Below are 24,987 nucleotides of genomic sequence, written 5' to 3'. Positions count from 1 at the left end.
TTAGTCCATACCGGGTAATGATGTCTGTATCTCTGCAAGTCTCTTGCTGCATTCCAGTTGCGCCCGCTTGAGAACTAGAGAAGAGAGACAGATCAGAGATCCAGATTAAAGTTGTCTTCTAAAAAAAAATAAAAAATAATCCACTGACTGAATTCAGCATCTCTCACACGTATCCCTGCCTATCACTCTCCTATGCTCCTCATGCTGCGCTCCCAGCACCTCCAAACCCAGCCAGTTTGCTACAGCATTGTTTCTCTGCACTCCTGAAGACAACTTTGGACTAAGAGAAGTTCACACCACGTCCTTTAACTAAAATATTTTTTTTTCTTTCTAGTCTTGTTAATCAAGTTCTTTATGTTTTATGCATATCTTTTATCCCTGTTGAGTTTTCCTACACAAATAGTCAGAACTAGCTGGAAATCCCAAATGGCAAAATGTAATTTTCTTCCTCAACTGAAAGGTTTTAAAACAGGACAAACCAAGCCCTACCTCTCATTCTCTGAGTCACTCTATACCACAGTCAAGACAGAGATCAGAGTTCAAAACTGTAGAATTTAAGATGCAGAAATATCCCTTAAATTCAAGATTCTCATTGCCTCTAAACATTATTGAAATAAAGTTTTTTTTAATCTTAGCTTTACGCTCAAAAGCAGCCTTGCTGATGTAGTATTATGCTGATCTGGACAGTGGACAATAATAAGAGCCATACTGTTACGTTAGATATTTCTTTTATTGGACTTCCATTCCAACCATCATCACAATTATCGCTCATACTTCCAACTAACCAAACTTTACGTCAAGCCTACCTGAAAACCTCTCCAAGACAGCGGTGATGAATTTGATCTTTGGTCCTACAAATAAAAGGCATTTAGTTGAAGTGTTTTGAAACCAAACTTCACTAATAAAATACAAGAAATATATATGAAATACCCACAGCAGTGACTCACGTGACCCCTATTAGTTGCCAAATAACAGGTTTAACTAGTTACAGCTGAATAAATTTGATTTTATTCGTAATTCAAATTGCTATAGAGAAAAACCTGTGGTGCCACGTCCACCTGACAATTAAGTAACAGGTTCTCCTCGCTACACAGATGTGCTAGGTTCATTCCAACTGTCACATTTACACAGAGATCACAAAGAACACCTTTATTTCCATGAAGTTCAGAGAAATGGAAGTTGCAAGTAAGACTTAATATAAAATGCATTTTAGCTGAATAATAAATTTGGTTTGTTTTTTGTGGGTTTTTTTTTTACAGTGGATTACTTCAATCTTAAGAGATTTTGTAACACTTCACAAGCAACACAGGTTTAATCTTGCTGAGTGCTGACCCATCTTGCCCCAAGCTATGAAAGTGCTTAAAAGTGTTCTGTCAAGGCAGAACCACCAAAATGAACTAGACTGCTCATGAATAAAAGGACTCCCCCAAATCGAAGCACACTGCGATTAGAGCATTCAACACCAGCTCACAGCAAGAGCAGGGTCTTTGTGAAACAGGTAAGATGTGCAGGCTCTTGCAAAGTAAGTATTTCAAGAAACTCAGAAGAAAGAAGCAACAAATGCTCTCCCAAGGTGTTTCTTTCAACTTCATTTCATACTTCTTAACCTCATTTGCACAGAGAAAAATAAAACCCCACCAATTTCTACTGAACACGGATCATCAGTTCCTTAATTATTAAGACAGGAACTGGATTTTCTAACACCTTGTTGTAATGAAGTCATCCATTCGGCTGCCCTGTTGACTGTTAATACTTTTATTTACGAAGCACCCACAGCATTTGGAGATCAAATCTTTACCCACAGCAGGAGGTCATCAATGCAGAATTTTTAAAACTATATTTTAAAAATACATTTACACACTATGACACTCCCGTACTTCTGTGACAGGGATTAAATTAAGCTCAAGTTGTTTTTTATGAGTAGTAACTTGTGATGACCTAAAATAATACCCGTCTACGTTACAACGCATTTCCATTTTATAGATGACCAAACACAGACCAAAATAGGTGGCAGAACTTCCTACAGCCACATGGCCCATATGGGATTAGAAATCCAATACTGTCCATCCCCAGAATCTACCCAGACTGCAGAAATGCACACAATTATAAAAAGCTTTGCTACACAGCCGACAGAAAAAAAAGTAAGAGGCTGCAAGCACAAGGCCAAGAAATATGTTCAGCAAGAACAGATCAATATTATTCTTTTGTCTGAGATGTAAGCAGAGACTGGGATTTAGCACTATGACATTCATCATTTGACTATAACTTTGCAACTCCAAGCATGAAATTCTGACACATGTCAAATTAATGAAAATCTTGTTCCCTATTACAGGAGAATAAATTTCCAGATATTCTTTACACTTAACTTTCTAAAATAACATCCTTTAACACAGTCGGGATAGGCTAATAGTAGACTGGCTCCAATTTTGAAAAAGAACTGGTTTGCTGAAGAGTAAATGTAGATACCGAGATGAGTGCAATGCCATGGTGCAAGATGCTGTAAGGCTTGTCCAGAAAGACGCTAGATCCCGGCAAAAGGCATCTGAGAGCACAGCATTAAAAAGAACAAGATAGGGAAGCAAAGAGAGCAAAACTCAGCCCTCCCTCCAAGAAGGTGGTGTTCCTAGATCTCTGTAAACTTCCATGTAAGCCACACAGAAACACAACCTTCCTTTTTCCAGCTTAGAAAGACAAACTAAATTGCAAGACTGAAACTTGCCCACGCCAATTGAGCCCCCTTACTTCTCACAGCACTGACAGGCAATTTAAGTGGGTTTCTTCCTCAAAACCTGGAACGCATCAGTCAGAATGTGCATCGCTGTGCAGAGCGTGAGGAAAGCAGGGAACAAAGCCAGGAGAAGGTAACACAATATTTGGCTAAAAACTGGAAACCAGCTGCAACTGAAATGGATGAAAGAACGTGTAGACTGTGAACACGACACAGGAATGAGAAAGACAGCAGCATCCTAGAACAGTGATCAAAATCTTCTGTTGATGGAGAGTTAGAAGGCAGAACTACAGGGTTTATTAAAATACGGCTCTGAGCAGCCAAACACAAACCCTCATGCATTACAGCAGACTAAGAGGTAACCTTTTTAAAATAGGCACAAACCCCAAGTTTTTCAGTGCTCGCTCTTAGAAGCTAAAAGTGCCGAAATGCAAAAGACCTGAAAAGACACACCCCAGGAACCTCAGACCGTGAATGTGGAGTTACGTGCAGAGACACAAGTGAAATGCAAAGGTAAAAGGAGATTTTTAATTTAATTTTGAAAGTGCATAGTGAAAATAATAAAACAAATTCTAACCTCAGTATTGAATAAACACATTAGCAGCTTCAGATATAAAGTATACCATCTAGACTGAGGGGAGAAGAATGAGAATTAGTGTAATACAAGTGGAAGCTGGAATCAGTTTTGCAAGCTGATTCGTGCCTTTGGCAGGTTGTAAAGGCATGAACAGACAACAGAAGCTTTACTGTCTCTTTTTGTATTCATTCTCACTGCCCTTAAAAAATTTTCAGGCACTGTCAGACAGAGGTGACTACACACTCATCACCGAAGGAAGAACTTCTCTTTAAAGATGCAGAACAATATTCCAGGGGCCGTAAGTCTCGGGGACAACATCCTCCTTTATAAGGCAAAGTTTGAAAAGCCCACTCACTGGAGTGAAAAAATGGTCCTTGTTTTGAGGGTTGTCACAATCCAGAAGTTCCTCTAAGAAAAAAAAAATAAATACCTGAAGAACACACACATTCAAAAAGAACAGTCTGAATGTTCTGGAGGCATTAAAACTTGCGAACATAACCAGAACTCCAGCCATGTACAAGAGAGAATTGACAGCGTGCTCTCAAACAGAGCAAAATGCTTCCAAGGAAATCCCTCGTTCAAGTATTACAGCTATTCTGCCTAGAATACCTGTGGCCTTTCACAGACCTACGTGCACAGCCAAGGCCTAGATACAGTCTAACTCCGTGAAGATGCAGAGATGCACATGGATGCGTCCCTCTGCTGTATTTCAACTTCCATTTTGTTTGCAAAGTACAGAGCGGGTATTTTTGTAGGAAGTCATGAGCGTTTGGACTACTATGTTGCACAGAATGTATTAATTTTTTTAAGAGGGAGGCTGTTTTAATATCTTAATGCTTATAAAAAATTGGAGTTTATTATTAAACTCCTTTAAAAGCGCACTAATTGGAAAGCTTCATCTGCCTACATAGAGCTAAGAATACAGATGAGTCGCTGAAACGAAACTCAAGCGAAGGGTTAGTTTCCCTTTCCCCGAAATGGGAGGAGCTCAGTAACGCATTTTCACTAAGCCAGCAAATACTGAGAAATCCAGAGACACAGTTTCGCTTTTGCCCAAGTAATGCTGTAGAAGAAATTACTGACACCCAGTGTCAAACTCAAAAACACTGATGCTAAAGACAGGAGCCTCAGATAAGACTAACAAAGTTCCTTCTCTTTCAAATCAACATTATTTGAAGGTACCAGACACAAGTGTTCGCATTTTGCAATGCCACCTCACTCCCTACAACTGCACACATACCTGCAGCTTTTAAAATACCAATGGGTATTTTTTTGTTTTCAGAGTCGCTCTGAAATAATGCTACATTTCCTAGGGAGCTCTAAAGATGCTCCCTAGGGAAAAAAAACACGTCTGAAAGAAATAAAAAGTTACGGCTCATTTTTAAAAGCGAGCAGATGTTAAGTGGTGACTTTTTACTGATGAAAGAGCAGACACGGAAGGCCACCATACAGAGATGAGGATACCATGAAAAAAACTTAAAAGCAAGGAGCTGCTGAAGAACATCAGTGTCCTCACGCCAAACCCAGCGGCCATCGGAACGCGGGGAACTGGCAGGTGGCACAGAGAACAGCCATGGTGTGTATGGGATAAAGTACCCAGACCACAGGGAATGGTGGAGGAAATATATGTATCTATCTATATCTCATACACCAGCTCCCGGCAGTCTAATGGAACTCAGGGGCTGTTCAGTGCCAGCAGAGCCCTGCCCCGACCACCCGGGGCTCCTGCGGCAGCCTCAGCCGCCTCCCCTCCCCTCCCGAGGGATTTGCTCCATGGAGGAGGGCAGGCCCACACGCCAGCGGCCGCTGCCCGGGCAGGCCCCCCGACCCCTCCTCAGCGCCTCAGGCTGCCCCCGCTCCCCGGGGTGAACCGGGAGCCTGGCGCGGGGGCACGGGCACCGCCACCGCGCCCGGGGGCGGCCTGCAGCGTCCCCCGCCGAAGTGCCCGCGATAATCGCGAGGGGCACGGTAACCCCCGCGCACCCAGGGCGGCTGGGCCCGGGGCGGCCTGGGGTGAACGGGCTGCCGGCCCCCCCCCCCGCCCCGCCGGCACCCACCTGGGCCTGCCGGGAGCCCCGCGCCCAGCCCGGCACCGGCCGCTGCCCCGCGTCCGGCCGCTCCTCCCCGGCGGCTGCCTGCGCTCCCTCCGGCTCGCCCTCGCCGCCATCCTCCTCTTCGTCCTCGTCTTCCTCCCAGGTGGAGTCGTACCGCCAGAAGCACGCCTCGTCCTCCGCCTCCTCCTCCTCCTCCGCCCTGAGGCCGACCCAGGCCGCCATGGAGCGCGGCGGGCCGGGCAGCCAGGGGGCGGCGGGGCCGCCCGCGCGGCACAATGCCCGGGCGCGGGGCGAGGGGGCGGGGCAGGAAGCGCGGGCACGCCCCGCCCCCTTCCTGCGGCGCCGCACGGTCCCTGCGCCCGCCCGCCCCGGCAGCTACCCTGCCCCGCGGCGAAGGGAAAGGGCGCCTCATCCTGCCCTGGGCCAGCCTCCGCGGCGCTGGGCAGCGCTGAGCGCCTACCCCCCAGCCCACACACAGCCACTGCCGCTGGAAGCAAGATATCGGAGTAAGGGGAGCCTTCCTCTGTCCTTCAGGGTGAAGAATTCAGCAAGATTTGCGTATGACTTCACCACATGTCAAAAAACATACTCCTTCCATAGGATGAGGTAATATTTCTCTTACAGGAAGATGAATAAAAGAACAATCTTCCCAAGAAGCCAGGATTTGGTAAAAGGGAAGGGAGGAAAAGAGAGCTGCAGCGCTTGGGTTGCCTAAAGCACTCGCGCTTCCCAAGCACCTAACCTCACAGCCAACAAATTCCAAAAAAAAAAAAAAAAATCTGTGTTGCTGGATTGCCCGTGAAATCCCAAGTTGGACTTCCCCTGCTTCAAGGATGGTGTTGGGAAGCTACACCACAGTTGACACATTTTTACTTGAAGCTATTAAAAACGATTTCATTACACCACTGTTGACACATCTACTGTAAGCTATTAAACCCCATCTCATTAGTATAGCAAAAAGACTTTGAACAGAATTGCCCAGATGAAAAGGATTTACCTACAAGGCCATGAGACTTGAAAGTTACAAACTCTGCACTTTATGGCCAAGATCTATGTAGATCATGAGGAAGTAACCAGCACTTTAGTTCTTAAGGAAACAGCAAATCTTAACACAGGCAATTCACCTTTCAGCACTCACTTCCACAATAGATCTGTAAGTCATGCAGGATTACAGCTCCTAGGAACCTGATCATACCACCATGTAAACTGAGCTTTTTTCTTAAACATCAAAATTAAACCTAGGAGGTTCCTCACATAAGGTTATAAAAGTTCAATTTCTACCCATCCAGAAAACCTCCGAGACACCTGCAGCACCTCTCCCACAAGCCGGAGCTCCGCGGAGCTCTCCAGCTGGCAGGTATCTCACCAGATATTTTGCAAGGCTTATCGGAGCACAGCACTACATTCACGGCGTTTCATACCTTCCGGGGTGGAATTTGTTTATGCGATTTCACACTGTAAAGCAGTGAGCTAGCACCACGCTGCAAGAGTGGTTACAGTGGCCATCTCAGCAGTTCTGCCCTTTTAGAGCTCACCGGTGCATACCAGAGGGTAACGAGGTGAGCTTCCAAGAAATTAGAACAGAAACTTCATCTTCTCAACTCAGTACTTCACATCTGCACGATGCTAGTTAGAAAAGACAAAAGCCTCTAGTTTAGAAGCTTACAGCAACCTGTCTATCAAGTTCAGAAGGCCAGGATTTCTTATCAAATGTCTTAGAGAAATAAAAGGGTAGTAGTTCATAAGATCCAGGAAAAGTCAGTTTAAAAAAACCCAACCCAACAAACACCCCAACCCCCCCCCCCCCCCCCCCCAAGATAAAACTCAGTAGGCACTTTTGACCAATTTCACTAAACGCACAAGGAACCTAAAGAACTTTCAAAATAAGCTGGGCCAAATTTTAATCCAGTTACACAACAATTACCACTTAGTAAAATAAAAACAAGTCAAATTTATTCTTGGTATAAAACAAGTGAAGCACGTAAGGCAGACAAGAACTTGGCTACGTACCTAGAATAAAAGCAAAAACTAGTGGAATCCTAGTTCCTCACCTTGAAGGCAAAACTGACAGATTAAGAAGGAATTCTTCTTTTCATTAACTGATAGTTATACGGTCAAACAAACTCAGTAACATATCAGCCTACTTTTTTCACCATTTAACACGTGTTTGTTGATTGCGGTCCATCTCTTCACAACACAAAAATAGTAACTTCATCAAATCTTAATATTCTAGCATATAAAAGATAAGCATTACAACGTCAGTAAGATTCTTAAGTCGTAGAACAAAATTAACATTTTTGGAATAGCAATTCCATTAACATCTATGAAAACTGCTTTAAAAAAATAAATAATGAAGTACAAACCCCACCGTTATATATTACTATATTACAAATGGATGAAGCAACACCTCCAGGTTCACACACAGCTCAGCTGATCCCTTACAAAACCTTACAGTGACATCACTGGATATTTTATTTAGGACACTTATTAATTATTCTGTCTAGGGGCATTATCATTTTCACTTCACTTATGGTATATAAACTTTTAAAGACTGAAAAATGTTATGTCACTGAGGGTGAAAGAAGTAAAGGTTCCTCCAACAGAGCAAAAGAATACTTCAACTCAGTAGTTACCTGTATTTAAAAGAACTTTAGTTTTACTGAACTAACAAGATTCAGACATCTGATACAAATGCTACCTTTGCGGTAAGTAAAATGGCCAAACAATGTTACCCACAGAGAGTCTGTAACATTCACAGACAGCAACGATGGCAAAAAACCGACCCAACATTTACAGAAAAAAACTATGCTCTTCATGAATGGAGGCTCCACGTTTCACTGAACTAGGCTGAGACAGAGTGTGTTACTTGTTTGAAATGCAGCCACCGGAACTGTTACACAGGCATGAACTCTTAACGCTGCCAGCTTTCTCCCCCAATGCCCTGAGAAGGTAGCCAGCGCTCAGCTACTCGGTGCTGACTAGACAACACATCAGGAAAGACAGACAAAGTCTTGCATGGATAAAGCCAATGTGCAGATTTTTCAAATACCCGGCTCAGATATCTTTTCCTTTCTCAAAAAGTTTATGTAGCGACTATCCTGCTACTTGTTTTTACTGCTCCCTCCTCACGTTCCATATTATTACTTCTTTCCCAGCTCGCTTTATGTTCTGCGTCGTTTTGCAGCACTCGGACTGGAAGGATTACTGTTTGCATTTAAGACCTTTTCAGTGACTCTGTTGCGCTTCCTCTTATCAGATCCTTCTTTGGACCCAGAATCTGATGAAGTTTTCTCTTTCTCTTTGCTGCTTGGCTTTTCAGTTGTTTTTCCTAAACTTCCAGAGGGTGCAAAAACTGAAATAGGATCAAAGTAATGATTCCAGATCAGAGTCATACACACAGGCAAAGTGATATCAAATTTCTTTATAATACATAAAACTTCTCAAACCAGTCAATTCTCAGCATAGTTAACCACCATTTAAGTATAACTTTCACTTTCAAAGGAAAAATCTTCTCTAAGAAAGGCACATCTTGCTTTTATTATTTGCTTTAAAGACAGGCATGTATTTTGACAGGCTAAAAATTAAACTCATTAATTGGAATTAAACAGCACTTAAAATTAAGATACTTAATAGGAACACTTACAGAACATAGGACCAATCTATGAAACTTAGGATCAGCAACAGTCGTTACATTTGGTATTATAGAGAGATTTTAAAACTGAACACCCAAAATGTGAAATTTAATATATTTTTAAAATACACGTTTAGATCTTTTATTACACTCAAGCTTAAAACACCACTTATTCTGTGATATAAATATTATGAAATTCTATAATTAACAGTTGACTTAGTCTGTTAAGGTAAATAGCAGAATCTCTAATGTTCACATTTGACTTTGTTCTCAGCAGCATTAGGAAAACAGGCCTTATATTTAAAAGAAGCAAGATAATGCAAATAAAATAAAAAACCCACTCTGCCCGCCTTCCCATTTAAGCATACAATTTTACAATCTTCTTTGATTTATAGGCCCTATTTTTCCCCAAGACTACAAATATCCTAACACAGAGTATTTAGGTTCACCAAGACCGGACTTGACTTTCTTTCAGAGATCCTTAGATTACTTCAGGCTCCCAGGGTTTTGTCAAGTACATATTAAAACCAAAAAACTCCAAAACTATACAACTCTGCACATAGGAGCAAAGGAGAAACCTTTCAAGTATCAAGATACCAGCAGCTGCTTACTCTGTGCATTCTCAAATTATTCTAGTTCTTGGCATGAGCATATACTAAGTCTGAATACAAATCACAAAGTACACCATATTTGGCATTTACATTTTAACATTAATTTCTCAGAGTTACAGTTGTTTTTCAATCTCGTATTACACAGTAGAGAGTTACAAATTTACCTTCTTCTGGACCTGCATGTGTTTCCATCTCTTCTTTTATTTCCTCTTTCACTTCCTCTTCTATCATTACTTTTCCTACAGAAAGGATTGTTAGCAATGGTTAGATAGTTTTAAAGAACTGTACGTATTTTTTCTGGATTAGTAGCCTCATCATATGTGCATAATATTAACAAACAGTGCAGCATTCAGCAGTAAATTAGAAAGGTTCCTCAACACTGTGATAGAGAAACCACTACGAGTCCAAGCACACTACAAGCATAATGTAAAACACTGAACATGAAGATGTCCCATGTCAAGAAGTTCCACTGAAATTATTAACAGAAAGAAAGCACAATGCTAAATAGGAAAAACATATCACATCATCTTAGCTGTATTATAATTTTATGCTGAATTTTTAGTAAAGTTTAGTGTACCTAGTAACTGAGAAGCATTCCACTGTAGTCTAACATATGCCAAGAACTCCTTCGGCAGATGCTTGAACTTCCTAGCACCTACCTTGAGTAACAGTACCAAGTAACACACATCCAACTAAACTTTGAAAATCCAGCTTTCCCCGCACAGCCTAAGATTGCTGTCAAACTGCCACATATTTCTATTAGATTAGACAATACAGATAGGTTTATCATGAGTGAAAGAGATCTGGAAGAAAGAGGTAGCTAAATCCCAAGAAGGTAAAAACACAGAGGTGATGTCACAGTACTCTGAAAACACTGTGAATCTATACAAACGCCTCTAAATGTTTTGTATTGGTTTTGTTTTCAATTAATTTTAATGCAACTACAGAAAAAAAAAACCCTCATGCAAAATCTATCACCAGAGATTAAAAACCAGTAATGCTTTTAAAAATAAGATATATGAACCATATTAAAGATGGTAATAGCCTAAAAATGAGACTGTTATACTAGCATAAGGTACAAGTCCATAGTCAAAAAGCAAGTTTCTCCAGCTACTGAAACTGCAGCTATTCACTAAGTTTATTCCTGGTATACATTTTTTAATGTTAGCTGAACTGCTATATAACTGCCTTATGTCATCACTGGTACAGAAGATTTTATCACAGAAAGATTATCACATACAAATTAAAAGCAGAAAATGTTTTTTTTCAGCTTTATAGCTCCTACTCATTAAAAAACTGATCTTGCTATAAAATTAACTGTATTAAAGTGTACAGATCATCCACTTTAGCAAAAATTATGGTCTGATGTAATATTACAGCTGTCTCAACAAAGTCCAAAACCCCCACAATAAACTACTAATCACCTTGCAAAGAATCACATTTTGCATTTCACTCTGCAAACTACCATCAGTGAAACACACGGATCTTTTGCATACACCCAGAAGGAGAAGCTGAATCTAAATGGTATAAATAGAACCTGATTGTGCTATATTAGCATCCCATCTACATTACGTTTAAGAATATGAGAAATACTGTGTGGAATATGACCAAAGGTCTAACTCCCCCGCTAGGCCTGTCTCCTACAGCGGTCCATCACAGAGGCTGATAATGAGAATACGAACAGCACAAGCAGCATAATCCTTTCCCTGATAGTTTCCCTCAGTCAGCTGATTAAGAATTAATGAGATAAACTTGTACCTGTTTAACACTTCCTTTTCCCAATACATTTAGCACACCAGTCTGAATTAACAGCCTTGGACTGACACGTTATATTCTTTTTTGGGGGGAGTTTTGTTAAACTATCCATTCTGAGATGAGATTAGAGCCACCAAGAATAAGAGACTGCTATTGCATCTCACCTTCTCTCACTTCTTGAATCATTTCGTCAGGAAGAGCAAAATTCTTCTCTATGTTAGGGAATGGAAGGATCTCAGATTCGTGCTTAGAAAGAAAAGAAACATATCTATGAATAACTTTGGTTGAAACTTTAATTTGGATTTAGAAGTGCTATCTCAAATTCTATTCTACATGCAATTAGTAGCTAAATCATTCTTAACAAGACACTTCAGGCATTAGAGAATCAGGAGGCTTCCGATGTCGAACTGTTTACTAAGGTCAAGATAATTCAGATCATGACTCATGATCGTTCCAGATCATTTTTGCAACCCAAACATGGCAAATTCTTATGTAAAGACACTATAACCTCCTTATCTGACACTTAAGTACCTATGTACACGTTTGCTAGGTCAGTATTTAGGCAAGGTTAGTAAAAAAAGTCAGAACACAGTATGGAAAAAAAAACCCCAACACATAAACCTCTGTGGGTTTTGTTGTCTCCCACCTACTGTACTTTTATACAGGAAAGTCCCATCTACTCCCTGGAAAGACACATCATTCTTAGTAACATGAAAGGTATGACAGGCCCAGTGAGTCTGGCCTATCAAAACTCCTGAGCTGTAAGAAATAAGACTTGTGGCTGCATCAACCCTTTATACTCACAAGCGCCTGCATGTCATACATGGTGCTCAGATGGTCCCAAATCACTTTGGATGAAATCTGCCGTCCAATATTCTGGCTGAATTTATCTCGGATACAAATCATGTGGAAATGGCGGTTCACACCTGGGGGAAGAATTCAATGCAATTAAACACTCTGAAATGTTTTATTTACAGCACACAATTAAAAAAATAAATAATCCCATGGTTACAAGGAAATCATGCGCTATATGAGAAGTGGAGAGCAGCGTGGGCAACCCGGCCTGGCTGGTGTGGCACCCTGCGTTACAGGGCTGCTCTGGGCAGGGGCTGAGGGTGCGCCCGGTAATGCCGACATGCGGCCGCAGCCGGAGGGTTTAGGGCTCTGCCTGAAGAACCACCGAAACCAAGCGTAAGGCAGCAGCAAGGCCGGAAAGGCGCTGGCGATGGGGCCGAGGAGGGCCGGCCCCGGGAGGGGCGGTTGGGGGGCCGGGAGGGCCCGGCGCCTGCTGCACCGCAGGCCCCGCCGCGCCGGGAGGAGCCCGGGGCCCTCGGCCGGCCGCCGCGGGAGCGGAACCCAGGGCCCTCTAGGGGGAGCACGGCGGCGCGGCCGGGCCGCCAGCCACGCCGAGGGGGCCCCGGCCGGAGCCTGCCAGGGCGGCCCGGCGCCCGCTTCTCCTTCCCGGCCAGCGCCGCTACTCCAGGCCGCGGCCTGCTCTCACCTACGGGCTTGTGGCCCAGCATGGCGTGGAAGAGGCACACCTCCACCTCCGGGCTCCACACCACCACCGCCTCCTCCGCCGGCACGCCGGGATCCGGCGCCGCTGCCGCCGCCGCCGCCGCTGCAACGGCGGCGGCGGCCGCAGCTACCGCCGCGGCGGCTCCCGGGCCGGCCGCGGGCAGCGGCGGCTTCTCCACAGCGGCCGCCGAGCCGCCCTCCGCCTCGCCCATCGCCGCGCCGCCGCCCCCCGCCCCGCTCGCCGCCCGCAGCGGCTCCTGCCGGCGGGGAGGAGGGGGTGGCGGGCCGCGGGCCGGGCCGGGCCGGGGCGGGAGGGGCGGCCGGGGCGGGGCGGCCGGGGCAGGGCGGATTTACCTCAGGAGCCGCGCTCGGGGCGCGGGCCCGGCGGCTGGGGGACGGTGCCAGGCTGGGGTCCCCAGCGGCTTCCGCGGGGCTGCGGCTCCGCGTTTGGGGGCTGCGGGGGCCAGGGGGGCGCCCCGGGGCTCGGGGCCGGGCCGGGCCTGGCTGGGGCAGCTCCCGTGGCGCTGGGGGGGACCCGAGCGCGGCAGGGTCCCCGAACCGCTTGTCCCTGGGGCCACGGCATCGTGTTTGTCACCCTGACATCGATGCCTGTCAATAACGGCACCCAGCGTGTTGGGGAGATGCGGGACCCACCGGCTTTCCCCATTATGTCAGGTGTGAAAACCCCCATTTTGTTGGGCAAGGAAGAGAATGTATTGTCCCTTCATCGATAGGGTGGTTTGGTTTTTTTACCTTGTGAGGTATAATTAGATACACAGGCATGAAGTGGGCCTTGTGTTGCTCAGGTGATCAAGTTTGCCTATTGCTCACTCCTCACTCGAAATTTTAATCCTTTCTGCAGCATTAAACTTATTCCAATAGCAAATAAAAATCATATGCAAAGAATGACTGTTCTGGATGAATAATAATGCAGTAGGAGCAAACACTTGCAAGCAAAGAGGGATTACCTTAATGAAAATTCTCCAAATAACAAAAAGCAGGAAGGGAAAGATGCAATTTTCAAAAATGGTAAACTTTTGGCACCTTTGTTGTCCAAAGAATTAACTTGACCCGTATCATTCTTTAAGGCCTGATGTAATGCTTACACCCAAAACAGAATAATGTAGCATTAAGTAAACATCTGAGAGGAATTAAAGGCAAAACCTCACGTGTGAAGCCTTGGGAAGTTTGGTAGTGTGGATCCTGGCTACAAATCCTCATTTCCAGCTGGGTTCAGGCTAGCCTCTGTAAAATGGGAAGGAGTCTCTCGCTCCAGTCTGGTTTAGAGGCTGTTGAAATTTTTCCAGCAATAACTGTTTCTTGCAGTGACAGAGGTCGTGCTGGAATGACTTTTCTGCATCAAGACTACAGGAATCTCCAGGAATATTTCTTCTGGCTACTGTCACCTCTGTACCTTTGTCACGGTTGTGCTGCACCTGCCTTTACACAGCTCAGGCTTTATGCCATTTTCTTCATTTTGAGGCAAAATTATCTATCAACAAGATTTTGCTGATCTCAGGTGCAAATCTGCGTGCTTTTCCAGTTAAGTCCAGCCCTAAATCCAATATGGATCACAGACCTGTTTAATCTTCCAATATTTATTTGATCTATGCTGCTACCCAAGTCTTAAGCTGCTACCCAAAGAGAGGGTTATGGTTTCCTGTGATGACTGCACAGCGGGGGTAGATCAGTTCCTCAACAGCTAAATTCCTGTTTTCATACACATGTTTCTAGGCACAGAAAAATGAAGGAAGAAAGAAAAGCAAATAAATTACAGAGTATAAAAATTGTTCCCCCGTAGAACAGTTTTCAAAGTTTTGCAGGAATAATTTTTTTATTATTATTTTTAAGTCTGTGTGTAACACTGAGTTTCAGCACTCTCATCTGTCATATTATGCTTCTACTTAAAGACTATCATCAAGAGGGAATAACCGTGTCAACTCAGATAGCAATTTTTATGTCGTGAAGTTCTGATGACTAAAAAAAGTAGCACGTGAAACAGAATGTGAAAAAACATATGGCTACCTCTGAAAGTACAAAAGCTTATGAAAATAATTTAATTTGGTAGAATAATGTTAATTCAACAGGAAGAATATATGCATAAACTGGCTGCTACTTTGTTTCAATCACAAATAATTACATTTCCCTATGTCTAAATGTCCTTGTCTTTTTCAGTGCCTCTAGGAAACATCCAGGAGCCTGTAATAATGCTGCAGGCAGCCTCTACCTGGATTCAGACCAGAGTTAGGTTTTTCTCTCTTTACATTTTAGAGGTTATTTTTTCCCCTCACTGAACAGCTTTTTCCGAGTCTGAAAAAAATATCCTCCTCTCATTCAAGTTTAAATCTTACTTTTGGTTTTAAGCAGATACTAGTCATGTAAGACATGCACAATTTAATTCCTCTCTTTTTCTTCTTGCTTTCAGCCTTAGAAACCTGGCTGCCTGTTATATCAAGTAAGGATGCCCAGCCCTTTGCTGGATCAGGTCGTGTCCCCCTGGAGAGACAATCTGATATTTTGTAAGAGATTGCAACAACTGAGAAATATGCCTAGCATTTGGCATTCTCTCTAGAAGTGGTGGATTTCTGGGATAAGCAATATGGCTACAGTTATTTCTGTCATTATTTTAGAACACCATGTTTTAGTGCCCATAACAAAGCAGAAACTTCATTCTGAATCCTGGATAATTTTTGGTACGCCATGTGAACGTTTGTAAAAGAATATCATCTGCATACTTTTGCATTAAAACCAGACACTTAACCTTTGCAGGTGGTGGTGGTGGTGGGGCTTAGTACATCTTTGATATAAAATCTAACAGAATTTTTCTTACATAGGTGAATGAAACCTCCTGAGATCCCTGGAGAGCATTACCAGCTTTGTTCTGCAGAAATTAAGAAAGAGAAGTGCTGCCGTTTGCTCGAGACCACAGACCCAGATCCCTGCTAAAGCTGGTGGGTGGGCTCAGCAGTCACTGCTACCTGATGCTGAATGTGTGTTGCTAGCCATAGCTGGGTTTAATTTTTGACAACCTGGGTAATTAGCTACAGTATTATGCCATTTTCATGGCATACATAGTTTTTACATGCAGGAGTACGGTTCCTTTGGGGCCTAGTCCTGCACCAAATTACTCTCAGGTCCATAAATCCTCCGACAAGATAAGTAATCTCAGTGCCTTGGCGTATTTCAGTATTTCCAAATATAGTATCGTTTCTGACTGGTGAAGACCTCCTGAAAAGAGGAGTTCTGATCTGATTTGTAAGCTTTAGCTGTACTTTCAAAATCTGGGGGTTTTTTTCAGTGTGTAATCTGCGGGAAATTTTGTTTTAAGAGCTGCATGGGGAATTGTCCAAAAGTTGGAGCTTGATCATTTTGCATATCTTTTAATACACCAATGAAGATAATTTGAAATAGATGTGCTTTGCTCCCCATTAAACCTGTCAACAAGGAAGAATCAAAAAGATAAACCTATTTGTTGGAGTCTTATCACACAGCCCTTTAGAGCATCATTGACTCTTCCAATGGTGGGCAAGGAGATACGTCCCGGCTTTGTTCCAGTTACCTCAATTCTTAGCAAAAAGGTGTGTTTGATTATTTTAAACAAGGACATTGAGTGGGGAGTTCACTCTCAGGCCTGCTTGGTTTCTTACAGGGGTAAAAATATGAAATGTAATTCAAAATAAGAGGGGGGGAGTGAAGCAACAAGGAAGAGGGAAGCAGCTGTCAGATAGAGGATACATTCTGTTTGCTGAGACATATGTTCTTGAACTGAACTTTTCCCTTGTGATTGGTTGTGCTCATTCTCCCAGCAGAGAGAGGCTACATACTAGATGGGCATCAGATGGCAAGCCTTAGAAAAATGATTGAAAACAGTGCAAATAATCATCTCTAAGCACGCACAGAGGTATTCATTACTGCTGCTGTTATGCTTTAGAATATCCCAGTGCAGTGCGGGGACTGGAGAAGGAAAAGCCATCTTACTGATTTTTCAGTTAAATAAATCCAACGTATCCCAGGCTTACAGAGGAGTGTAAAGAAGAACAGGTGGATTTAGAATGAACCAGTTCAAGGTGAGCACAAGAACCAGTTCATGAATCCCTGGCTATGCCAAACCAACATGGGAAGACAATACCATGTTTTACTGAAGGTTATTTTTATTGATAGTGCCTAAAGTGCCTGCTAAACTAAAGCCACGCAAGCCCAGCTAGTGGGCGTAAATCTAGAAGGGATTCCTTTCCCCAACAGTTTCAGTGTTGTGATCAGGATTGTTCAGGTCCTCATTTTCTTCTCTGGGGCATTTTTTAAAATGCATTTTTCAGAACAAAAATACTACTTCTAAGAGCCAGCATAAAGAGAAAGGATCTTCAGAAGGAAAGCAAGACAAACACTAAACCTGATGAGCTGACATTAAAATGACAACCCTGCTCAGCCTGGCGCTGTGGCGGAGGGTGGCAGCAGATTTTCATAAAGCACGTGTGCTCCTTCAAGCACATACAAACCTTGACAGAACTGTTTGTTTGGGAGGTTCTGTTAGGGCCCTTTTCTTGCATTTCAGCTTTGAGTGTGTTAGGGTACTCACAAGTACCCTTCAGCAGCATTATCATACTTTAGGCTACAGCACCTGGGTGATGTTTAAGTTGCTTCCTTGGGCAGACCCTCTGCGCTGGCAGACACTGGGGTGTTGGGAACAAATTGCAGCTGCAGTCGGCCAGGCACTGCTGGTGTTACAGAAAGCTGTGGAAACATCAGGGTAGTTTGGAGTTTGGCTTGCAGGGATGATAAGTCAGTAGCATCATCCAGGCCTAAGCCAAGTAACTTGTCAAAGAACATCTGAACTTGTCTGATTTATAGAAATATGTCTCTAGATTCACCATGTTTCTGAAACAAGAGAGTCCATAGAGTGCTAGTAACAATATCTTTTTTCCTCATTAGTCATGGAAAACAGGCCTGTCCTGTCTCCTGTTTTGTTTTACAAACACTTCTGTTTTGATTCTAAAATGTCAAGCCTGCATTTGATTTACGGAACCAAACCAGAGCCGTATAATTCTGGGTTTATCCTCACGTGCAAAGAACATAATTACTTGCAGTAAGGAATGCTTGATAAAGCAACATTATTGATGGAGCTTTATCTGTTGAGCTGAATTAATCACTTTCACACACTTCACACACCTTCACTGGGTGTGAAGTCCACCACATGGAGAAGAAACTGGATTCTCGAAATCATCAATATATTTGCAGTGGCTCTATTGGTAGGAGGTGCTCTTAAGATGGGTCAGAGTTTGCCTTCAGCCAGACAGATGCTGCTGTCCTGGACCAGGAGTGACTTCGTCCGGTGTTGCCTAAAGTCTCCGAGTCTTGTCCTTCACCATTTTCAATCAATATACCACTATCTTTAATAATCCTAAAACAAACTGACTGAAAAAAAAAGAATAGTAGTCATGCTTAATTGTTAATTAAAGGAGAATAAATCAATTTATTTTAGTGAAGTTGGAATTGCATATAGAGTTGTCCTGGTTTCACTGGGATAGAGTTAATTTTCTTTTCAGTAGCTACTACAACACTGTGCTTTGTATTTGGTGTGAGAGTAACGATAACACACGGATGTTCTTAGTTGTTGCTGGGTAATGTTTGTACTAAGTCAAGGAATTTTCAGTTTTTCAGGTCCTGCCAGCGAGAGAGCTGGAGGGCACAAGAAATTGGGAGGGGGCACAGCCAGAACAGCTGACTTGGACTATCCAAAGGGACATTCCATACCATGGGACGTCATGCTCAGTATATAAACTGGGGGAGTTGGCTGGGGCGGGCTGATCGCTGCGGAGGATCTGGCTGGGCATCAGTCAGCGGATGGTGAGCAGTTATACTGTGCATCGCTTGGGTTTTTTTTCCCTTCTCTTTGGATTTTATTCCTGTCCTCTTCCCTCTCCTTTTCATTATCATCATAATCAATTATTATTACCATAATTTTATTTCCATTATCAAATTGTTCTTCTCTCAGCACATGAGTTCTACCTTTTTTTCCCAATCCTCCTCTCCATCCCTCTGTGGGGAGGGGGAGTTAGCGAGCAGCTACATGGTACTTAATTGCTGGCTGGGGTTAAACTACAAGGGTGTATTCTTATTTCTGTTTATGTGGCACTTCAGGAGACACCTGTAAGAGGAGACAGGAGACAGCTGGTTACTCTATTTCAGGCCCACAACTCTTACTTTTTTTGTTGTAATTTACAGCACATATTTCAAAGCCACTTATTCCTTCTAAAACAGCACAAAAATACCGAAGTAATTATATCAGTAATTTACAGTATTTGGATTAGATCTGAAGCATGGAAGTGTTTCTGTCTTCATAGCCAACGATATGTCAGTTTTCACCATGTGCATGCCTAGGGTGTCTCGGGAGGGAAAGAAACCCCTCCAATAAATAAACAGGTTTAAAGAAAGGCTGCAGACAACACTGTCACGACTGACATAGCTATATAAAAATATAAATACATATATATATTTTTAAAAAATCTATTCCTGTAAAAAATGAACAGATACAACTAACAATATGACCAAGTTAATACCTGCCATTTTTTTGTTATGGGCTGATACACTTAGCCACTTTTTTGTTTTCTGATTCAGTAGGCAGAAGTTCATTTCAGTGCATTGCTGCTTGTATACCATAACCCAGTGATTTTATAAACCGTACAGGGATGATATAAAAATCAGTGATGTCAATGAGCTATTGCTTAAGGACTTTGGCAAATTATGTTACCTTATGAAAGACTTAATTGCATAAACCTGCCTGCTGGATCAGCAGTTCTCTACTGCACTCCAAAATTCTCATTACCACCTTCTGCCCTGTTTCCTCCTAGGAGCACCACATAATTAAACTCTGTCATTGGGGGAATTTATAGTGGATTGCTACAGGTTGACTTGGCCAGTGTGCTCTACTACTTCGCTAACACCACTGTCAACCTTTAAATTACTGGTCCCGCTTTATCCCTTATTGATGTCACTCAGTAGCCTCTATCCCAAAACTGCTATTTCAAGCTAGCAGAAGTGAGCATTCACTCCAAACTCCACCTCAGATTCCTACCGGAATGCATTTTTTGCTGGGTTGGGTCTGTAAGCAATTTTACATATATATCAGAATTCCCATCTGAACACATATGTTAGAGTATTCTGAAGCCAGCTGTGATATACAGACCTCTCTTTAGGATAACCTCAATTTTTTCTGGAATGGAAGTAACTGAAAACTTGCACATTTAAATAGATTTTCTCTCTGCATTTTTGGACTAATCTTCCGCCCTTTGCATAATGGATAGCAGCCTTAACACTTCCCATTTCTTCAACTGCATCAGTTGCTTAGAGTAAGGATTTCATTTTCACATGAATCCTATGGCAGGGCAACCTGAAGGACCTAAATTCAATGAAAATTACATAAAATTGAAAGAGAGCAGATGCCATTGTAAGTGATGGCAGGGCAGCGCTATTACTGTCATCTGCTTTGCATAATCATGTTAGTGACAAAGCCCCTCAGCACATTTCACAGCTTTTCCCAGCAAGCTGTGACTGTAAGCTTTTTGGAAAGAGTCAGAGTTTCTCCTCCTATTCAGAATTTCTCAATTGCCTCAGCCATTCATGCTGGTTTTATGCTCCTTGAGACAATTATCACAGGTAAAGTATCAAATTTAAGCAATTTTCTGAATGGTAGGAAGCTCTCAATTTCCTTCATAATAGGTAACGTCAACTTTTAACTACGTGAGAAAGTTTTAAAGAAAATATCTGTTTGATTTTATCATGTGTGTTGGGGCCATACTTTTAAAAGCTTGCTAACTATTTCTTTATAGATTAAAAGAGGAAGGTGAGGCATGAGACTGATGCTCAGGTGCACATCATGCTTTGGCTGGCTTTGGATCCCACCTACACATCCTGGTGTTACTGAGTCATCCTCCAGTCCATGTAAGAGTAATCAAGTAGCTCTTGCTCTTATCCCATTCTTAAAACCATCTCTGCTGCTGATGTGAATTACTCACATTTTTCTTACATTCCCATTAGAAAAGAACCTCCACTGTCCAAAGGAAATGCTGATATGGAATGTACCGATATCTGCGGAGCTCTTTCTCCTGGCTTTGGAAGACTTTAGATCATCCCTTAGGAAGCTGTTAAGAGTAGGAGGGTAGAGAAGTAGCACTGGCTACAGATTGTCCTTTTGGCGTTGGAGAAGTAATTGAAGAATATCCTAGGGAATGTCAGAGCTCTGTAATTCCCCAACCACTTCATACCTATCTGTGAATCTGCTGCATGGGCAAAAGAATTCGGGAGGATAAACCTCCTCCTTTTTTCTAATCTTGTTCACTAACTAGTTTTCAGATCTGCCAAGATGTCTCGGTCTGGCTGGATGGGATAGAGGCAGAGCTGACCGTTCACACAGTGTTGGTGCATTTGTTAATGACTAATGTCATCCCGGCCAAGGGATGGTTTGTTAACTCACAGACCTCCAAGCAGGTATCTGTGCACTTTGAGTTTTAGGGACTGTATATATGTGAAGGAAAATTTGATGCCTGTAATTTACATTTGCCACACTGGCTGTACCTCAGAGCTAACTCCAAGTATTTCAGAACGCAGCTCTCCTCCCAGCTCTCTTTGCTGCTGTGAGATATCAAAGCCTAAAAAAATTAGGAAATTCTTTTTGCAGCAACTTCAGATACACTAATTTTTTAGTCCCTATGTTCACAAGCAGTCCTGAGATAATCGTTCAATCACATATTTCTGACTTGCAAAAGTTTTTCTTTTTTGAATGACTGTTAGGAGCGGATGAAAGTTCATTTGGAATCCATACACATCCATCCATACAATATAGTACAATGTACTTTAGGAAAATAATCAGAATTAAAGAAAAAAATCTGTTTTGCCTTAACAGTAGGGAATTTGGGGCTCAGGTGAACTATAATGGGTCCTATTAACAATGCAGACCAGAATTCTGAGTTGTTCATGCAATGATAATAAATATTTACAAGATTTAGAGGATGGCTTTATTCCCAGTGTTTTATTTCCCCTCCCTGGAAGCTATTACTTGAAGTGCTCTCTACTTTTGGTGATGTTAAACGTAATCACCACAGTTTTTCATTTGAATGACTAAGTCTCCACTAGAAAATATTTACAATTGTGGTAAGTTTAGAAAAGAACTTGCATCTACCAATGTTTTGTTTGATGCTTTTAAAGGAAGGGTCGTGTGACCTTAGAAGAACCACCTGACCTTGGTCAGAGGACAAAATCATCCAGCTCTGTTGAGTGCAAGAACCTTCTACCAAATTTACTTATCAGCTGAGTTTCTCAGAAATTCCCTTTTATGCTGACCTTTCTCCTGCTGTCATTTCCCCCTTATATCTGGTTCCGCTGCTCTCCCTTTTATTTCTTAGCCTGAAGACCAAATGCTCAATAGCCCAAGTGGAGAAAGACCTAAAATGAGAGGTGGAAAAAATAATGTTTGCAGCAAATTTAAAATGCTGGGTCATTCACTGCCTTTGTTAAATGATCCTTTTGAAAGTAGTCTCATAATTACTTTTTTTTTTTTTAATGGGAAGGATTTTCATCAATGAAAGTGATAGAAACACAGATTTAAAATTAGCCCTGGGTCTAACATGACTGCTGTCCTTATACAGCCACCAAACTTCCATCCTCAGAGGCGATTTTGATGGTATTCTCATTTCAGAAGTTCTAGTCTTGCACAGGACAACATTTAATCAGCCATTGCCTTTCTGAGTGATGATCTGTGGTGGCTTTTGTGCACAGGCACAGCAAGGAAAGCGGCAGTTTCTCCCCATGTTGTGTATAGCAGTTTCTAAAGCTGTTTTAGTGAGTCTTGCTACTACATTCATTTAATTTCTCTCCATTGAAGGGGAGTCTGATTGATTCCATCAGAATATTTTCGATGATCGGTGGTGGGATGAAACAGGAATCTTTCCACCCTTGGAAAATAGCTTCATCTATAAGGTGTGTAGCTGTTCACGTGCGCACATGCAGAAGTGTAATTTATCTGCAGTGCAGGTGGGGAAGTTCAGGAGAGCTGATACATTTTCCTCTATGCCTACAGTCTGCTCTGGAAGAGGAACCCAAGAACATTATAAGCTGCATTCACCACTTTGATTTTTTTAAGTTATTCTTCTTGAATCAGCTTAGTCAAATTGTGGAGAAAAAGAATCCCATCTCATTTTCCACTTTCATCTTCTATTGCTGCAATTCATATCTGTAATTACCTTATCTCTGTGCCCTGATGGGATTTTTTTCTAATTTGCTCAAATTCAGAGCAGTTTCTATTTGCTCTCACTATGATCAAGGTGGGCTCACGCAAAACTTTGCTTTTCTAATCAGTTTTATCAGATAGGATTGCTGATTAGCTGTCTTTATGCTTGTCTTCCAGACCAATTTCTAAAATGAGTTCTGACAATGGCTGTTTGAAGCTCCTGATTCTAACACAGGTAATATTCAGGTTCATAGTAGGAAGTTTGTTGACTAGTGGTTTTTTTCTAGAAAATGAAAATAACAAACTTACTCGACAGTGAATACACAATGTGTGCTGCTGCCATTACTCTCTAGTGAACAGGCAGTACTTTAAACAACAGGCAATTAAACATGATGATGATGATGATTGCTTGTTTTATGACACTGGACTAAACCTGCTCAGTTCAGTCGCTGGCACTACTGCCTGACAGTGGTGCAGCCAGGAGATGCTGTGTCTGGGTGGCAGCACAATTCCTACCATGTAGCTATGTGTTTTACACAATGCTTTTTTGGTTTATCCTCTATTTATTCACAACCCGTAGATGTAATTCAAACCCTCAGACTTAGATATTTGCTCTTTTGGGCAGTTTCATGTCTGAGTCTAGCTCCAGCTAAAGGACTGGAATACATCCTTATGTGTGTGTGTGAGATGGAAACCTCCCGAGTGAACAGCACTGGGAGCAGTTTCATTTCAGTGGATTCACAAAGGGCAGGGGCCACCCAGCAGGTTTAAAGTGCTGCATTTCTCAAACATCTAAGAAGACAAGACAATAAAAAATTGTAAACCCCTGTTAAGGGCTAATATGAATATCTGTGATATGTCCTAATATAAGAAATTTCTTCTGTCACCATACCCTATGTTTTAATTTCCAGTTTGGAACAACAATTGCTACTTAGATTGCAAAAAAATAGCCAATCATTGAAGATAATGTAATTTTAAAACTTTTTGACCTATTATAATGAGAGGGCAGCTGAGGAAAAAAGCTTTTCATTATGACCATTAACTGCATTGTGAACCTGATTTTTTTCCCTCAATTTACTGTTCAATTGAGTGTTCTGCCAAGAGATACTATATTAAAATTGTTTTTCTCTTTAGATGGTTAATGAAAGGTTATAATTAAGATAAGTGGGATCAAGCATCAGATCTCAAATTGATGATGTTTGATGGAAGCAGCTGTCTTTTTGCTGCTTTATAAGCTCTGTTGGTGTCAACAACTGGAAACCTGGATGTTCATCAGAACCATCATCAGGTTTTTTGTGCATTTGCATTCAGCCTCAGAATGGAAACTCTGTGTAATCCTCGTGGCTTGACCCAGTGGTTACGTAGACTTCAGAGATCACATAACTTGTGAATTCAGGTCATCCTACGGAACAGGGGCAACCAAAGATTAACGCGGCCTAATTACTTGTCTTCTTGGTACACTCCGACAGTTTCTTCCTTTCAAAATTCAGTGTAGCTTTACAAGTACTTAAATGTAGCTCTGAGTTCATACTGCAAGAGCAGTTTTCTTTTAAGAAGGTCAAGCAGTTAAGCGCAGCCCTGCTCATGATACTGGGGGGGTGGATACCTGCATTACACCCCCTGAAATTCAGTGCGTGTTAAAGTTCTCACAGCATTTCTTCCCTTTGCTCCCGCGACACCATTTATCTTGTGGTTGAGGACTTCGTGCTACTAAGACCAATTAGGTATCTTTGAATTTACTTGTATTTGTCCCTTCTGTGATATTATTGTGCACAATACAGCAGAGCAGTGGTGGTTTCTAGCCTGAATGCTTTAGTTCTCTAACCTTTCCACAGGTTACGACTCCATCACACCAAGGACCGTGAACTGTTAAATTAATCCAGACTGAAGA

At 42.4% G+C, this 24,987-nt stretch overlaps 2 protein-coding genes and 1 long non-coding RNA gene across 6 annotated transcripts in view; 1 reads left to right on the top strand and 2 right to left on the bottom strand.

Moving 5' to 3' along the window:
* Positions 1-5,653, bottom strand: part of OGFR (opioid growth factor receptor) — a 102,044-nt gene extending 96,391 nt beyond the window's left edge. For 2 of the 4 annotated variants that reach the window (XR_008734138.1, XM_055722111.1), the window contains exons 1-4: positions 5,363-5,653; positions 3,306-3,359; positions 807-851; positions 12-74 (exon numbers count right to left, since the gene is read on the bottom strand). Coding sequence is in view for 3 of the 4 variants with exons in the window: in XM_055722111.1 (XP_055578086.1) it covers positions 12-74; positions 807-851; positions 3,306-3,359; positions 5,363-5,581 (381 nt within the window). In the remaining variant the exon portion in view is untranslated. The remainder of the gene's footprint in view (positions 1-11; positions 75-806; positions 852-3,305; positions 3,360-5,362) is intronic. The other 2 variants (XM_055722112.1, XM_055722113.1) reach the window with 2 other exon arrangements.
* A 1,637-nt stretch (positions 5,654-7,290) lies between these two features.
* On the bottom strand, positions 7,291-13,153 carry MRGBP (MRG domain binding protein). Its single transcript, XM_055722114.1, has 5 exons — positions 12,858-13,153; positions 12,161-12,282; positions 11,521-11,602; positions 9,766-9,840; positions 7,291-8,711 (listed from the first exon to the last, which is right to left on the bottom strand). Exons 1-5 carry the CDS (start codon positions 13,084-13,086, stop codon positions 8,521-8,523), a joined length of 699 nt encoding a protein of 232 aa, XP_055578089.1. The 5' UTR covers positions 13,087-13,153; the 3' UTR covers positions 7,291-8,520.
* A 5,414-nt stretch (positions 13,154-18,567) lies between these two features.
* LOC129736923 (uncharacterized) lies at positions 18,568-21,707 on the top strand. Its single transcript, XR_008734140.1, has 3 exons — positions 18,568-18,718; positions 20,701-20,812; positions 20,909-21,707. It is a non-coding gene; the product is annotated as an uncharacterized LOC129736923 (long non-coding RNA).
* The last annotated feature ends 3,280 nt before the right edge of the window (positions 21,708-24,987 follow it).

Source organism: Falco cherrug, chromosome 10, assembly GCF_023634085.1.
Source record: "Falco cherrug isolate bFalChe1 chromosome 10, bFalChe1.pri, whole genome shotgun sequence".
NCBI classification, from domain to species: domain Eukaryota; kingdom Metazoa; phylum Chordata; class Aves; order Falconiformes; family Falconidae; genus Falco; species Falco cherrug.
Note: the sequence above shows the minus strand (reverse complement) of the source record. Positions and strands in the feature narration are given on the sequence as shown.